The sequence below is a fragment of the Solea solea genome, chromosome 3 (genome assembly GCF_958295425.1).
Source record: "Solea solea chromosome 3, fSolSol10.1, whole genome shotgun sequence".
In the NCBI taxonomy this organism is placed as follows: domain Eukaryota; kingdom Metazoa; phylum Chordata; class Actinopteri; order Pleuronectiformes; family Soleidae; genus Solea; species Solea solea.
Window position 1 is genome coordinate 25,290,784 of NC_081136.1, and position 17,347 is coordinate 25,308,130.

A 17,347-nucleotide genomic window follows, 5' to 3' on the forward strand; every position below is an offset into this window, starting at 1 on the left:
AATGTGTATTTTATTGATTTATTTAACAGGGACAATATTAACCATTGGTACTTCTTCTTAATAACATTTAACCAATGCTGTGCATATCGGTGCCTGGTATAGTTCCTGGTATAATGACGCGAATTGTGTCATCAAGCGCAACGTGTTGGGTGCTGTGAGCCGCTTGAACCAGAAAATATTTATGCAAAATCGGATTTAAAAGGTTTTCATTTCTAGATAATTAACAGACGGTCTGATTTATCTCAAAATAAAGCAAATATAAGGTGGAAGCAAACAGTGCTAATGAATCAACTATAACTGAAGGTGGCCCTGAGTATTAAACATTAATCATAGCTTTAGCTGATAAAGCAGCTTTAGGGGCAAAAAGGGAAATACTTAATGGATCCATCATGAAATTTTAAACGACCACGATTATCCCCAGAGAGGAAGGTTATTAAAAGCAAGGAGGAAAATATCCAGCAATTACGCACGCCTGTCGAGAACAGCGGCGGAAGTTAGGACACACAAGTGGGGAATGGACAATATGAGGAGGATTAGGAGAGTTGTAGGTGTACTCTAAAAATAACAGAAGAAAGAAAGCATAACCACTCCAGAAACCCACCTTGACATGACACAATTATTTCAATTCAGGTGTCTGCTACACTAGTGTCAAGAGATGGCTGGGTTATTTGTTTGCTTATATTTATATGGATGAGGCTAGCAGGAACATCAGAAAAAAACCTTTATCTTTTCTGTTGGACCCTAATATTAGTTGTCCCAGTGTGAGTGTGCAGAGTGAAGGAGTGTTGGTGAACAAAAACTCAGGGAGGGAGTCTGGACGCTGAAGTGGATTGATGTCCTTCACAGAGCTTCAAGTGAATTGCAGTGGCACCTTGTTTTCCCTCTGAGGACAAAAGCAAACTTCAGATATTCTTTATGTGTATGTGTGTTTTCAGTCAAGGAGGAAGTGTGTAGGATGGAGAGATTTAAGAAGAGTGCAAACAAACTCTTCTCTTCACCAGCTGTTTTCATCACAAAAGTGAAGATTGTAGTTAGCTATTGTGCCCTGCGATGCCAAAACAGTTATGTTGTTGTTATTGTCATGTTGTAGTTTCAGAAATGGACATGTAATCACCCCTGAGTTCTAGGACACTTCTACAGCTTCTACTCACTATCTAAGTAACTTCAGCCACAGTTGATGGTGAAAAGAAAAAGTCACGCCTCCCTTCTCTTCCTACGGAACCACGCAGGCTTCTGTAAATCACGTCACTTGCGCGTCACGGCCAATGTACAGTATGCGAAATGTGGCAGTTAACACGCGGGAAGACGGTGTGATCAGAGTCAGAGGTGTTAGACTGCAGAAACAGAGGATTGCATCCAAAAGTCCTGATCAACATTTGTTTTTAACAAAGACAGAATCAAGATAAATGTAACCGCAGGTTAACCTCTTATTTTAACTTAAATGACCTACTAATGTCTTTTAAATTTAATGAGCTCCATAATATCACATAGATGAGTGGATTACCAAGAAAGAAAACAAACAGAGGTGTTAAAGCTGTTTGTTTGATACATGCAAGTATCATCAATGCATTTAGATCATTTTATCTCCAACTAAAAGGTGTTTTCACTGATTAACTTTATTTGGCCAAAGGGAGAGACACTAGTTCATCATCCATTTGTCTCTGTTAGTGTCTGCACATCAAGATAATGCTAAAGTTTACGAAGACGCTTGATGCTGATACTTGAATAGGGTTAAGATAATCAATGATCGCTAGTGCAGTTTTAATGTTGTTTGACTGACTGATTACTATATTTATTTTGGCCCAAAATATTTTAACAAGAAATGTGATAGACTGTAACAACCATCCTTTATTTAAAGGAGATACAAACACAAATGATATTTCTTACATATATTACAGTAAGATTTTTAGCATTTACATTTTCTTGAAGTTGCAAAGTGAGTTTCAATTTCTTTTCTAAAAGAAGTACCATATGAATAGATACACATATTTTATATGTTTGCTCTTTTTAGTATGCCCACTTCCCTAAGATCAAACAGGCTACATGATTATTGTTTTGTTATTACCTAGACCAGGGGCGGTCACGGTAGATGGCCACACATTTTTAGTCTAGTTCAGTCAGAGATTTCTTTCTGTTAAAAGGGAGGGTTTTTTTTCTCTCCACCAATGCCTTGCATTGAATTGAATTGAATTGAATTGAATTGAATTGAATTGAATTGAATTGAATTGAATTGAATTGAATTGAATTGAATTGAATCACATAAAATGTAGTTTTTGGACTGTGGGGAAAAAACACCCAAGGCTTAAGAATTCTGACACACCATTAATGTCATTGCTGCTTGATTTTTCTTTGTCTGAATCACACCCACATCCACTAAACCTCAGTGAATACCTGAGAAGAATACTGGCAGAATTTTTTTCCCTCATCCTCACAAATTGTCAAGGCCTCTTTGACTTTTCACCCACACAGCAGAGAGATATCATGAATTCTGAACTCGACATAGAAACTGAACAAATAAACACAATCTCAAAGAATAAAGGCTTCAAGCTCAGTCTTATGCAACACCTGGTACATTATAGTCATTTCACATCCTCTACAGCAGACACACCCATCATCTGAACACGTCACTCCAGTCGCTCTGAAAGCCACTTAAACCTTTTCACATCTCTTATCTCAAAGAATAAAATCTACCTGTGACACACTGATTAGAGCTTTTGTACCACCGTTTAATGTATTCACCAATCATAGCTTGTGACTGCTCAGAGTCTGGCATGCAGAGTGTAATCAGGGGAGAGAGACAGCCTGAGAGCCCACATCACAGTGCATGTCAGTCTCGTCATAGCATAAACAGTCAGGTTTTATTGCTGTCATTTGTTGTCATTAAAGTATCTTGAATGTAATCTTCACTGACATAACATTTTTGTTTATAGAGGGTTTGTTTGTGGTGGGGGGGGGGATTGATGCTTGCTTCCAAAATAAAAGTAACTGCATCAAGAGTGAAGTACATATGAGCCATAAAGCCAAAGCAATTAGCTGAAAGATGCTAAAATGCTCTCCAGGGCTGAGGGTAATTGCAGAGTCAGAATATATTATTCTCTGAATGTTTGTGTCTACAAGCTAAGATGTTTGAGTTTAGTCTGGTCTGTGCTTGCCTCATCTTGGCAGCTTTAATGACATTATATTTTCTTATATTTAAGCCTTCATGAATGTTATTATAGACATGTTTTACCTATTTTTGTATTTCTCCTTGCCAGTTGAGTACAGTTTACTCAGCTGGCAGGACGACTCAAAAACCTTGCCACTAAATACTTAGGTTTGTGGTTATCAGTTCACTGCGTGTGTGTCGGACAGTGTCTATATAGTAATTGGACAAATTTATTGTATTTCTTGAACCCCATTTTCCCCTTAGCAGAGTCAATAAGCCAGAAGTGCTCCAAGTGCCAGAACAACCACAGTTAACTTAATACACTCTTTGATAGTGCTGGATCTCTCTGCGGGAGTCCAAGTCAAACCATTACAAAGAAGCCAACTAACCCATGAAGACGCCAAGACACTCAGCGGGTCTGGTGCCCTCTTATTTTCAGCTTCTGGATGTAAATGCTCCCTATTACAGCACCAAATACACACAAATATGCACATGCACATGCACTGCTGTCCAAAGTAAATGGGGAAATGTTGGTGCATTGAGAACACGGAGTGTCCAAACTGATCCGAATATTTAAGTTTGTCTATCACAAGGTTTGAGAACACGTAATCCTGTAGTTTGGTCAAGACTGATACACACACAAATGCTCTTTTGTAATGAAGATGCCTTTTAATAAACGTGTGGCAGCAATTTCCACAGTTAAATAAGTGGTATTTTATATTTTTTACATTTTTTTTGTCATTATTGACATAGCTGTTTGTATAGCTGTGTCACATGGACAGTACCAATTTTATCTAGGTATTTAGGCATTCAAGAGTCCCTGAGCTTGAACCTTGTTGGCGTCACATTGGTTATAGCCACATTTGGTACAGAATTCGGGATTAAATGGCCTGAGTGATTAAATGGATCACTCAGATGTGACAATAATGACTACTCCTCTGCTGCATGTGTGTTTTTGTCCATTAAAAGGGACAGCAGGAGACATGCAGGTGACAGCTGCCTGAATTAACTGTCCATGTTTAAATCAGGCATTTGTATCTCCAAAAGGACACGTGCAATAGAATTATGGGCCATTCATATGCAGCAGCATGTAAAAAAAAGACACGGGGAAGAAGCCATGAGTGTTTTTACCCAGGGCGCTGCAATTCTGTCACTTTCGTTGTTACTAAGCAATCAAAACCTGGGAGCTGCTGAGGTGACTGAAGTTGCTGCAGCTTTACTGAATTAATTAAACTAAATTTAAATTAAAGTCATTATTTCTTGCCGGGTCTGGGATAATCCTATCTTTCATCAACTGTCTCAGGAGCTTTGTTTGTTGGATAGGAGGTTCAGAGCTTATCTCAAAGAAGGCAAAGACCAGATTGGCTGGCTTCTTTGGCCTAAGTATCAAAGTTGTGCTTCAAAAGTCTTGCTACATTTGAAAAAGTTGCGATATTTTCAACCCAGTGCAACAGATAAGTGTTGCAAAGGCGTCACTCTCATTTATGCGAGTGCCTGACGCACATCTCCAGTCAAAACAATGTATTTGTGCACACAAAAGACTCTTTTCTAGATTAAGACATGACCGACACATTTCCAGTGTTGGACCTGATTACGAATGCCAGAATCCATGCCACTGTGATTGATAATCTGATGTGGTGACCATCGTGAAAGTAATCTGATAGAAGGGCTTTACAGCTGTGGTCCTGAGTGAAATATCAGAACAAATACAGTATACAGCACAGGTGTCTACTCTAGAATGCGAAACCTGTTATTGACTGTTGTTGCTCAGAGAAGAAAGTAAAGATTTTAAATATGGCCTTTAACATTTAATCCACTGCAGAAATAACATGCCAAAATATGTCACATTTTAATTTTCTTCCAGGGTTTGTTTAGAGAGAATGAGAGCTGATGAGCTGGGCTCAGAGTACACAATATATTTTGAAGATAAAAACCTGCTGATTGTTACTTAAAGGTCTCAGTTTACCAGTATTGTTATTGGAGTACTGTGTCAGACCCAGAAAGCCGCACTGCCATATTTTACAGCCCCAGTCTATTCATCTGAAGATTACAAACTCCTCATTTATTACACTTTGTGGAGCAGAACTTGAGTTGACCTCCATTTTAATTTCCTCCTCCAACATGGACACCATCCCAAAGCATGTTTTCAAACAGCTGACTGAGACACAGAAGCAATATGTCTTGATTTGCATCTGACAGGAAACATATGGTCTGTGTTATTGTTTTAGCTACTGGAGAAAACCGACAAGGCGACAGCTGAGGCCGCTCTGCTGCTGCTGCTGCTGCTGCTGCTGCTGCTTACAGAGGAATGTTAAACCCAAATAGGTAATGACTCACCAGACTTATCTGTGGGAGTAAAGGTATTCAACAGACCAAAAACAACCTCCCACTGAAATGCTGACAACACAAACAAACTGGTTATGAATATATGGCGAGGATAAAAATACAAGGTTGATGGAGGAAAACATTAGCACCAGATGATTACCTGGAAATTCATTTGAAATCTGTCATTAAGAATATTATTCAGCTCAGTGTGGATGCACAGAAGCAAAAATAGTTGGGTTTTTTTAATCTGTAAATAAACAGATGAAGGCAGAGAGAAATACACTGAGGGTTTGACCAAAGGACGTCATTCTTATACAAATAAACATAGACATAGACGCTTACCTGACTTGCCCACCCCGGCCCTGCCGAACACGGCCAATTTCACCTCTGGGCTTTTGGCCATCACAGCAGCTGTGACCAGCAAAGCTCGAAGAGCCAGTCAGTGAGTTCCCAGGTCAGCCATCCATCCAGCAGCGTCTGAAAAAACATACTTTTGATGGTTAGATTTCATTGAGGGTTTTTTACCTTTCAGCACAACAAAGAAGGATATGTTTGTTTCCCCCACAGTTCCTCTCAGAGAGTCATTCAGTGACTTTCACCTGAGTTTTCAATTTACATAAGTGGCTGTGAATAATTGCACAGGTCAGGTGCAGAGTCAGGTACATCAGAATATAACAACCCTGACACTCTCATTTTATTTGGCAATGGGAATAAATGGCAGGAAGTCACAGGTGGCGCCTGTGTATAGCCATAATGAGCTGGTGCTTTTACCTAATAAAAGAGAAAATTGCTTTCAAAATCCGTAACTTTACCATTTGAAGATCTGGCAAATGTCCTGTTTGTTCAGAAACTGGCCCAGCTATGTGCATTTCCCTATTTTGGGAATTTTAATATTTTTTAGGTCACATCATTAACAACACTTTCTGATTGGTTAAAGCTGTATAAGTCCAAAGCGAAAGGAATTCAGCTGCTGATGCGAAGCTCATATTACCTACATGTAAAAGTATTATGAAAGCTACTGTCTCACCCTAACTAACTTTCTGTCTCTTGCTGCATAACATTCCCCTTCAAGTTTGAACATAAATATTAATATAGTCATATTTTGATGCAAATTTCAGCCAGAAAGTGATAATACTTGTGCTGTTATGGTTATGAGTACATTTAGATGAAATCTGGAAAAAAAAAGAACACTAACATTTTCTGCTGTGGAAATTTAATAAGCTGAAAATGACAACCCTCACACACTCCTGATCGTCTATCTGCACATAATAAACCACACAAAGGAGAAAGAAATTACAAAGAGTCTCAATGTAGAACCCTACAGAAACCGAGAGGTCAGTCTGTTTGCACAGTTGTTGTCTGTCAAATTAGGTAGATAGATGCTGAAGGCTTTTAAACTGAGTAGAACAGTGGTTCTCAAAGATGTCTTTAAGATTTATGGGTATGTGTTGTAAATAATATGCATAAAATTAAGTTGAGAATGAAATACCAATTCAAAATGGGTCCCTACATGAAAAGTATGGGAAACACTGGAGGAGCGGATGGAGAGAATGGGAAAGATTGAAGACATGCATATTCAAAAACACGACTGCAGTCCAATGAAACAACCGAGCACAAGTCTGTTTATTAAGAAAACAACCCACTGTGCGGTTATTTTGAAGATAAAATTAGTTCGAAAGCTCTGCCTAAAACAAACCCCACTTTTTTCCTGTGTGCTGTTCCAACTTGTAACTAAAAACAAGCAGTCAGTGATGATAAAATAATTGAAAACCATATCTTGTGACTACAGAAGAATCCTCGGATCTGCTAATGTGTAAGCGAGGCCACTCCAATTATCTGCAAAGCTAACTGAGATAATAAAACAACCGACACACACACATTAATGTTATGCAACAATGACAGCAGTGTAGCTGGAAGGTCACCGCTGTTAAACGCTAAATGGCTGAGTAGCAGCTATAGATAAATTCTTTTCAGCACTGTGCTGCAATACAGTGTCAAAATGAAAATACAGAAAAATGATGGATGCACGTCATATCCACACTTTACATAAACCGACATGGCTCACAGCTTGGTGTCGTGAAACTCAAACAACCTGATGATTTAGGGCTGAATATTAAATTATCTTACTACTATAAACCTCACCGCTGACGGAGCCAGCGAACACAAGCCGTGGAGCCATGTCCATGACAGTCGGCATCCATTTTGCATGATTCTGTGTTTTTCAATTCTCACTATTTGAAAAAAACCCTCAGATGTTTACTCGTGTGTGTGGCCCTTCGCTAATATTTTATTGGTGCGTTGATCTTAAGCAGGTACCAGGATATATAACCATCACAATAACTCCAAATATGTTAAATTAGGATTAACTTGTCAGTACAAAGGTTTCTAACCATTGTCCACTGTGGTTCTCTGTAGTGTAGTGATGAGTTTTTACTTTATTCTCTTTTCAGTCAGTACTTTTAGCACCACAAAATGCATGAAGCAGCTCCTGTGGGATCATCATGATGAAGCTGAAATGTCAGATGTTTGTCTGTACAGACTGTGACTTTTGTGATTTAATTGTGATTTTGACTCTGTGATAAGTGTCTCATTGTGAGAGCAAATGAATCATGATGAACATGACGTGCGCTGACGCTATTCTCTCTCTCTCTCTCTCTCTCTCTCTCTCTCTCTCTCTCCCTCCCTCTCCCTGCGCTGTCAGGCAGCTGGTGCATGAAGTACTCTGCTCACAAAGGGACAAATGGCTCATTTTGAAATTATAATTAGCTTTAGGTTTGGAGTTTTGTCACATGGTTGGGCTTTTCATTACGTATCTGTTTACAGTATGTGTGTATCAGCAGTCATTTACACTGCACATCGCACATCAGCACTGACAATAGACAAAAAGTGTATAATTATTCAGTAGCACTTGAAGTTAATTATTCATATTTTATGGCGACGGATCAATACCAAATGTTCTCGTCCAAAACACACGTCGTTGTCATTATCATGAGTTTCTACCGATACTGATTTCAGCCCAATACTATTGTTTTTACATATTTTAAACTGCAAATCTGCTAATAGTGCTGATGCTTTCACCCCCAGTACTAACCAGCCATTTAAAAAACTACATTATGCAACTGTGAAACAAATATCCTGCTCCTACAGGGAAGAAAAACTTAAGCATGTGCTTAGTGAAAGCATTTAGCAGTGCCAGGGACTTTGTATATGTGTACAGTAAGAAATGAAATAGAAAAACACTGATTCTCACGAGTGTTATGTCCCCTCTCTAATATGGTAATGACTATATTAGTCATGATCAGTCATCAAATACTTCAAAAAGCTGAAAGAAACACTTCTCTCCCCCTCAGTATTCAGTGACTCTAACATGAACTAAAGGAATGATATTTTGTGTGGCGATATTATATCATGTTTTTGGGATTGTTTGTATGTTTTCACTGAAACTTTTTGTGTATAAGCATTAAAAAAATGTTTTGTTTCAGTCCACTAGAAAGTGCTCGCTCACTAGAGGTGTTAGAATGTCGCAATATGATTTAGCAATATCGTGATAATGTCTTATTGTGACTTAAAGGAATATTTATTTCACCATTGGAAAGATGGACCAGTTCCCGCCACCCGCCGGCTTGTAGTTTTAACCGAAATGCAGGTATTTTCCCTTTCCCTGTTAGCAAAGATGGCGGACACCTATGGGTGAGTCTAAAAAAAGCATAACTGACGTTGTAGTTTCAAACCTTGAACCAACGTTTGCCCTACACTGAGTCAAATTACGTAGTTCGCAGTTGGAAAGGGAAAAACAGATTTTTTACAACTCAGTGGAAAACTGAGGGAGGGAAGCACAATTTGTTTTTTTAAATACTACTGCTATTCTAGCAATACAAAGCCACATGCAAATCGGTGAAGTATTCCTTTAAATGTTGTGATATCATGATATTTCCTCTTTCCGTTTCCTGTCAGTTTCTCAAGTTTATGTACTTCCGCTCTCTGTTTCATATCTCACACATATAACTGTAAGCAGACACACACAGTACCAGGGAAACACACCAGTGAAAGATGCAGTAGTGTCTCCCTAATGACACGGCCGTTCTTCTTCAGATTTTGCCATTTATGGCCTCCACCCACTCCACCCATCACCCTGACTCACACTCACCTCTCTCTTTCTGTCGTTCTCTTTTACACCCACGCCCACAAAATAATGTCCACTCTTCTATCTTTGTACAAACACACATTATTCCTACCCTGCCGGTCCTAACTCTAAACCATAAAACCATCAAAACAAAATGTCTAATTCTAATTTGCACTCCAAAACCAAGTCATAAACAGGCCTTTGTGTCAGAGTGTGAGGACCTGCCAAAATGCTTTTATGTCTACAACTTCAACTACAAGTACATGATGAAGTTGCAAGATGTTCAGCTCTTTGCTTGATTACACAGAAAACAAGTCATAGTGACAGTTTGAATCGGAGACAAAAACATACTGCTACACTCCCAACAATACACAAAATGATATGGTGTGAACTCTAAGCTTTTTTTAAAAAACAAAACAAAAACATATCACAGTACTACTGCACAACAGTAGCAGTAGCACGCAACTAAATAACCAGTACAATATTTTTAGAAACCGTGGCATTCTCATTTGCCAACTTAACATGGTCAAACATGTCCATCACCACTGACTTTATCTGAGCTACATCCAGTGCACAGACACTGGAGAATCCTGGGGTTGTTGGACAGGAAATTATCCCAATGCATAACTGCAAATTAATATGTATCTAATTTGTTTACTGGAGACAACAACATAGCTAATACTGAGTGAGTGTGCAATATGACGTAAAAACAGAATACCTCTGTGTTTTGTGACTTTGACGATCAAGATATCCTTTGAAAATATCCGACAAAAGTCGGCTTAAGTCTTAAAATGTAAAATCTCTTGGTGTTTGTGTTTTCCTCTCCTCTTTCTTCACTTCCTTTATTGCTGTATGACTGGTTATGTTTGCTGCATGTATGTTCTGTGTGGTCATAATTCTTTTGTTGTGATTAATGTTGTGGTTGTTGAAACTAGTTAGCTGTCATGCTGTCTTTAATACTAACTGTTATATATTTTGCACATTTCTGTCTTGAGCTACACCCATCTTTTCAAAACCCAATGCGGGTGAGGTCAGTCCCCTGAAGTGGATTGTGAGGCTGATGGTTTGTTACTACTTCTTTTTTTTTTTCCACTTGTGCAGGATAACTTGTCCAGCAGATGGTGTTGGACTACATAGTGATCATTTGCACACAAGCCTTGCACTCACTCTGCATTACATGATTCAGTGTATGTGTGGACTGTCAAGGTGTGTTTCAGCCTTTCTTGCTGTATCAGCTTTCACGTTACTAAAACATCAATTAAATTATTATCTCACACACCACTACTATACCACTGCACTACTCAGTACACTCTGAAATCATGAAATCCATGACATTGTTGCATGGACCTGATGCCCTCCACCAAGAAGCCAATTTTCCTCTGCTGTACGGGGGGGGCTCCAATCAAACTGTCAATCAATTTTTTTCCACTCCGTGCCCAGCTGGATTCTATGTCGTTCTTACCCTGAGAAACAAATCTGGGTGGTGGTGCTGTGGTTGAGGGAGATTACAGACCTCTGAGCTCCAAACCCTGGGAGGAGACCTGCTGCTCCACAGGCTATAGAAAGACTTGCAAAAACCACAGGCCTGTCATCAACATGCAGACATAGAAAACTGGTGCACTGCCTCAGGATGACAACCAGTCGGGGAAAGAATGCTGCAGTTTCCTACCCGAGTGTATTACATTACTGATATTTCCCATTGAATATTAAGTCATTTTCAAAAGACATAAGTCTGTGTTAATAGGGTTTCTGCCACCCTGTGTTTACACGCACTTTTAATTTGCGCATAAAAAAATATCTGCATTTAAGATTTTACATTTCAGTGCAACAAAAAACGTTTTAATGAATAAAGGAGGAGGTTTAGAAATCACTAACTGAAATGTTTCTCCCTACTGCATTCTCTGTACTGGAAACAGTAGAATGGCTAATATAGTGGATAAGAGGGGGAATATGTGGATGATGAGGAATCCACAATGTTCCTAGACTTAGTGCAAAACACAAATATTACTGAACTGAACTTAATATTACTGAACTGAAGCTGCAAAGAAACACAACCATATATCAAGAGCTGACTAATGCTACTGTTTACTGTAACTTGGTGAACTAACTCCCAATGTTTGCTTTATAGCAGTTGATGGAAACACAGTAAATCTTTTCTTTTACTCAATCTTTGGTCAGAATTTGCAGTATATTTGAATGGGAAACCAGGCACTGTAAGGACACTCTGTCAGACAGCCCTCTTACTGATAGACTTTGGACCCCTGTTTGATCAAGTCACTTCTCTAAGATAAGATTTTTTTCTTTCTGTATGCTGGTGAGGGAAAGAGCAACTTCACACTAACACACAGTAGTCCAGAGATCCTTTAGTCATTTCTCAGATAAGGTTACAGATACTTTAGGACTGTATGTAAGTTAGCGCAGTTGCGTTTTTCCACTACAAGTCATTATGATCCATTCAACAACAGCTTATCTTGATAAGCACATGACAATAAAATGTGTTGTTTTCGGGGCTGTTCAAGCCTGATTTGAATTTAGTGCACCGACATCAAGCCAATCTTAATGTTCTTGGCATCCTTCCTACAACCATCTTCAGGACCTCTCAGAGTTCTCTGGACTCTGGCTTGGCAAGGATGTGATGATTGACCCTAAATCCCATTGAGACGTGGGCTGTTATGCAACATTCAGAGCTGCTCACGAATGCCGATCACGTCTCCGAAACCCAAGAGGGGGGCAGTGGAGGGACATCAAGCAGCTGACTGAGACGAAGCTGCATATTCATGAACACTGATACACGACAGTATTAGTATTATTTTTGACACTCTTTGTTTTAACTTGTAGTTTGATTTCCTTTGACATCCTGAGTCAATGGATTAGAAATATTTCTCCAACTTTAAAAAATATTACTACTTAAAAAATCAAAATAGGGTATACTACCTAACCCAGAATGTGAACAGAGCTGCTTCCAATGATTATTTTCATTAGTGATTAACTGTTTAATAATTTTCTCTGTTAATCTGTAAATTGTGAATGGTGAAAAATGTCAATAGGTGTTTCCCAAACCTCAAAATAATGACATGGTGTTAAGTGTCTTAACAAACCAAAGATATTCAGTTGACTGTCACAGAGCAGCAAAGAAGCCAGAACATGTTCACATTTAGGAAGCTGACATTGTAGAATTCTTTTTAAATCAATTATTTAAATAGTTTTAGATTATGAATCAGTTAGTTGTTACAGCCCTTGTGTGAAACATAAAAATAACAACCATGTGTAATGGCAGAATGGCAGAAAGAATCTGAGTAGTGTCATGTACCTACATATTTCACTATAGTCAGGAAAAGATGTAACATTTTCCACACCTCAGTGTCGCAGAGACGCACCTTTGCATGCAAGACTCACCGGAGACCCGCTGAAAGCAGTGTTGATGTCCCGATGTTCAAACACTGACCAGGAGATTCGTGTAGAAAAAACAAAAGTTGTCAGGTCCGCTGGTTTGGGGTAAAAAACAAAAAAGATGTCAGGTGTGTGTGAATGCGGACGCAGCGCAGGATGAAAACACACACAGAGAGTGGATGCACAGACAGAGAGGGAGGCGGTGGTGAATGGACAGACTGAACAGCAACTCTGACTGAGATGAATGAATCTCTCAAACCGAGGGTCAGTGGAAATATATGGAGCGGAGCTGATGGAGTTCCCGAGTCTCGTCACTGTGAGCTGACTGGTGCTGCATGCCGCTGCACGTCTATAACCAGGGCGGCACTGACCCCTAGTGGCAGAAAGTGAAAGCACAGGCTCCGGCAGAGAAATCTCAACAGTTTAAAGGTAAAGGTAAAGATGGTCTCTGCTAGAAGTCCCGCCTTTAACCTAACTATCGCTCTCCGATTGGCTCTGGCAGTTTCCTGCGAATGTACATGTGATTGGCCGTCCCCGCTGTCACTATATCGGCTTGTAAACGCTACCTGCAACCTGCTCGTCGGCCAGGACAGGAGCGACAGGGGGCCACAGTACCAGGACTCTCAGGTCTCACGCATTGAGCGTGACAGTCATGCTTTTCGGTCTTTTGTCACGCACTCCTGCCACACATTGTATTTCTCACGCTGAAAAAAAATTATAGTATAAATTAATCTGGCGCCGCAATCGCTACAGAACCGGGAGGAACAAGCACTCCTCCCATGGAATTTGCCTGCCACTTACCTGTCAATCAAAAACAAAGGAAACGCAGTGTTCACTTTAGCAGATACTCCACCCTGTGGCCAAAAGGAGAGAGCACACCTCTCTGTATGTTCTACTTCTCATCACAGAAGCTGGAGCACAGATACTATTTTGTGAGCTACACTGCTACACAGAACAATACATATACAATACATAAAAAAAAATGGACATAATAACCTCTTAACATTTGAAATGAAATTACTTGAAAAATATATAGGAAGGGGTGTGTGGCCTATTCTGTTATCATTTTTTGTCCTTACACTAGTGTAGTCATATTTCCAGTCATATCTGGGGGTTTTCATAGTCCATTTTAGTCAGGAGGCTACTTTTAGTATAGTAGTAGTATAGTTTATATTTAAAGCTCAAATTAATTTATATTTAATTTTTAGATTCTATATCCTGAAAAATCTGCCAAACAAAACAAACTTATACTTTTATATTTATATACTGTATGTATACAATTTCGCTTAGAAACTAGAGATAATATTTCTCAGACACTGTTGTCATTGTTGTTACCTCTAACAGGGAGGTGGTGTATTTGGCTATGTTTGTCTGTTTGTGTAAATAATCAGTGGATGTTTGTCTTTATTTCCTCAGCGAGTCTTAAGTTGTTTTTTTTATTATATAAAGTGGTTGGCTTGTGTCCACCAGATGCGGTATGGTCTGCTGCATCACTGTCAAACTGACCAGAATGCACCACCTGGTTTTCCTGTGGTCCTCCAGGATGAGATCCCATCTGGACACTGTGCCAGTCCCCTATTTCAACATTCCCTAGCAGATTTTGCCACAGAGCTCACCTGAACAGAACGAGGACAGAAAACCACATGTACGACAGCAAAGAAAACTGACACTGCCAAGCTGTCAACTCGGCCCAGGCTTGGCATGCCAGAGTAGTCTACAGCTTAATACAACAGACAAAAGAACACATTTTTAGAGCGAAGTGGGATAAACATGCAGAAACAAGATTATATATCTTTATATATATATAGACTTTTGTATGTACATACCCATGTGTCATCCTCGGAAGAGAAGGCAGGCAGGGAGGACACAGCAGAGGAAGCAGCAGCATCTGTCGTAGATGCAGCAGACAGTGTGGAGGCTAATGAATACAGGAAGACATTAGAATCTGTTTTACTGTTGAAAAGAAGATAGTAAAGAAACTAAATATTACAAGAAAATATTAAATACGTATCAGGATCAATAAACCTTAAGCTGCAAGCAAAATAAGCAAAGTGGGTCAATAAGTTATAAAACATTAAGAAACAATGTATTATATTTGACAACAAATATCTCCAATATGAACATCTGTGCAGGACAGGACAAAATAGTAGTCACTTCAGGTGCCATTCAGTACAGATTCAGTACATTTGTAATCTGCCACATTAATAACACATTTTTTATGCACGTTTTCTTAACATAATGTAATCAAACAAATTAGCTGTAATCAAACTTATCAAAGTGCACTTACACGTTTTACAGATCTCTGCAATTATGTCTTTGTGTAACGGTTGAAAAAATAATGTTCATGACTATTTCGGGAAGAAAATACAAACTTCAAGAACGTTCGTACATCCGTGCAATATATTAACGCTAAACAAAGTGGCCGAAAGTCGTCATTATTGGTGCGACGTCCATTTTCACAGCAGATCGTAACTTCCGTGATTCGACGGCAAAAAAAAAAAGTTCCGCCCGAACAGGGACTTGAACCCTGGACCCTCAGATTAAAAGTCTGATGCTCTACCGACTGAGCTATCCGGGCTCTGGCTAAGTAAGAGGGCCACGCTCAAGCACAACTGTAAACTTACCATCACGCTGAAAGAAATGACTACTTCACGGAGTGAATCTCTATGATCGGACCACTGGGAAATAAAATAATCCGAACACAGCTTGTTGTCCAGAGGTTTATAATGTTTGTATTTCAACCAGCTTCATTAGCACTTTAAGTACTTTGTACATATGAACAACAGAGGGATTAATTTATTATACTTTACTTCGTCCTCACCTGCGCGGATAGTAGTCCTTAACTTCCTTAACTTTTCCAATGCATTCTCTATGGTAGTGCTTACCACTATGGGTGTAATATATTTTTGACCACGCAGGTTTTTGGGCCACGTGGCCACAAGATCCACTTCAATCTTTGCCAAAACCAACATGTAAAGGCAGTATTATTATATCAACGTTTAATAACAATAAATGAAGTGGCCGTAAATGAATGTCTGTTATCTCAGTATCATCATTAAGGTGTTATTGTTTCCTCACAATTTAAATGCTAAATGTAATCCCCTTGAAGCATGAACACACGAAATTCAGGATGTTACATTTGGGTGAGGTGGGATTCGAACTTACGACATTGGACCAAAATGCTAATAAAGTCGCCATAATCTTTATTCATATTATATACTGTATCTTTATTATAGTCATACTTGTGTTTTCAAACATGAATTTGCATTAATTCACTGATCTCACTTACCTCGTGACCATGGGTGGACAGAACAGAAGTAGCTACTAATGATGTTCTGTCACAATATCACCTGAGGGGAGAAAGACCAAGACCTGTCCCTATGTAGGTTATTTTGTTGTCCACGTCATTATTATTATGCTTGGCAGATTAAGTTTTCATTTGATTTGTAAGCAGAGGTCTACACGTTGACCTCTGCTCTAGAGGCCTGTCAGAAAAACTTTCATTCACTCACTGCAGCAGAAATAAAAGACCTGTTTGGGAAAACACTCACATTTGCCCCACACAGACAAAGGTAACACATTGAAATTATCCCTCTATTTGCTGTGTTGGTGATTATATGTTCACACTAATCAAATGAATGTGAAATTTGACACCTGTCAGTTTTTGTGATTACAAAAACCGGGGTTGTTAGTAGGGTGCTTTGTCTTGCTTTTGTCAACTTTTGCATGTTCATTCTAAATATAACTTGTGTTTCTTGTTCAACTTTTTCAGCCATCTGACAAAGATTGATGGAGTGGGGCCTCAGGACCTCATATTTTAATTGCGTTTGTTATTTTTATTTCAAATAAGTAAACATCTCTATTTCTACTTGATTTTATCGATATAAAACATTTTAAATCCAATCAAGTTTGCATGTTCAATGACTGCAAGCATGAGTACTAATGTATAGACTGTTTAGATTAATAAAATCATGTACCAAATGCTGTCATATATGTTAATGCAACCAACAGAGTGTTCTACAAAGGTTGTGACAGAAGTAACATTAGGGGAATGTTCTGGGAACCCAATGTGCAACCAAAATCTAACATCAGGAGAATGTAAGGAAAACTTTCCATCACAACCATAAGACCTTTCATGGAACATTCCCAGAAGTAGCTGTCTGCTCCATTAGTTGTTTACTGATACTTACACTGAAGCAGGATGAGCTCAAGCTATCATTTTTGCTGTTGGACGAGATTTTCAGGTGACATTGTTTTACTTTTGATTTTCCATTCATTCATTCTTACATTCGTTTTCATCAGAGATTGATTCCTGTGCAGAGAGAGGTCTCAGCAGCCCCAGTGCAAACTCCCTTCTGCCTCCT

General features: G+C 39.1%; 1 protein-coding gene and 1 non-coding gene across 3 annotated transcripts in view; both read right to left on the reverse strand.

The window, feature by feature from the left end:
- Positions 1–13,286, reverse strand: part of rerg (RAS-like, estrogen-regulated, growth inhibitor) — a 28,038-nt gene extending 14,752 nt beyond the window's left edge. Inside the window, exons 1-2 of one of the 2 annotated variants that reach the window (XM_058626120.1) lie at positions 12,971–13,286; positions 5,813–5,947 (exon numbers count right to left, since the gene is read on the reverse strand). In XM_058626120.1, coding sequence (XP_058482103.1) covers positions 5,813–5,873 — 61 coding nt within the window. In that variant the 5' untranslated portion in view covers positions 5,874–5,947; positions 12,971–13,286. The remainder of the gene's footprint in view (positions 1–5,812; positions 5,948–12,970) is intronic. The other variant, XM_058626119.1, reaches the window with a different exon arrangement.
- A 2,202-nt stretch (positions 13,287–15,488) lies between these two features.
- Positions 15,489–15,561, reverse strand: trnak-uuu (transfer RNA lysine (anticodon UUU)). The gene has a single exon. It is a non-coding gene; the product is annotated as a tRNA-Lys (tRNA).
- Positions 15,562–17,347: the final 1,786 nt, after the last annotated feature.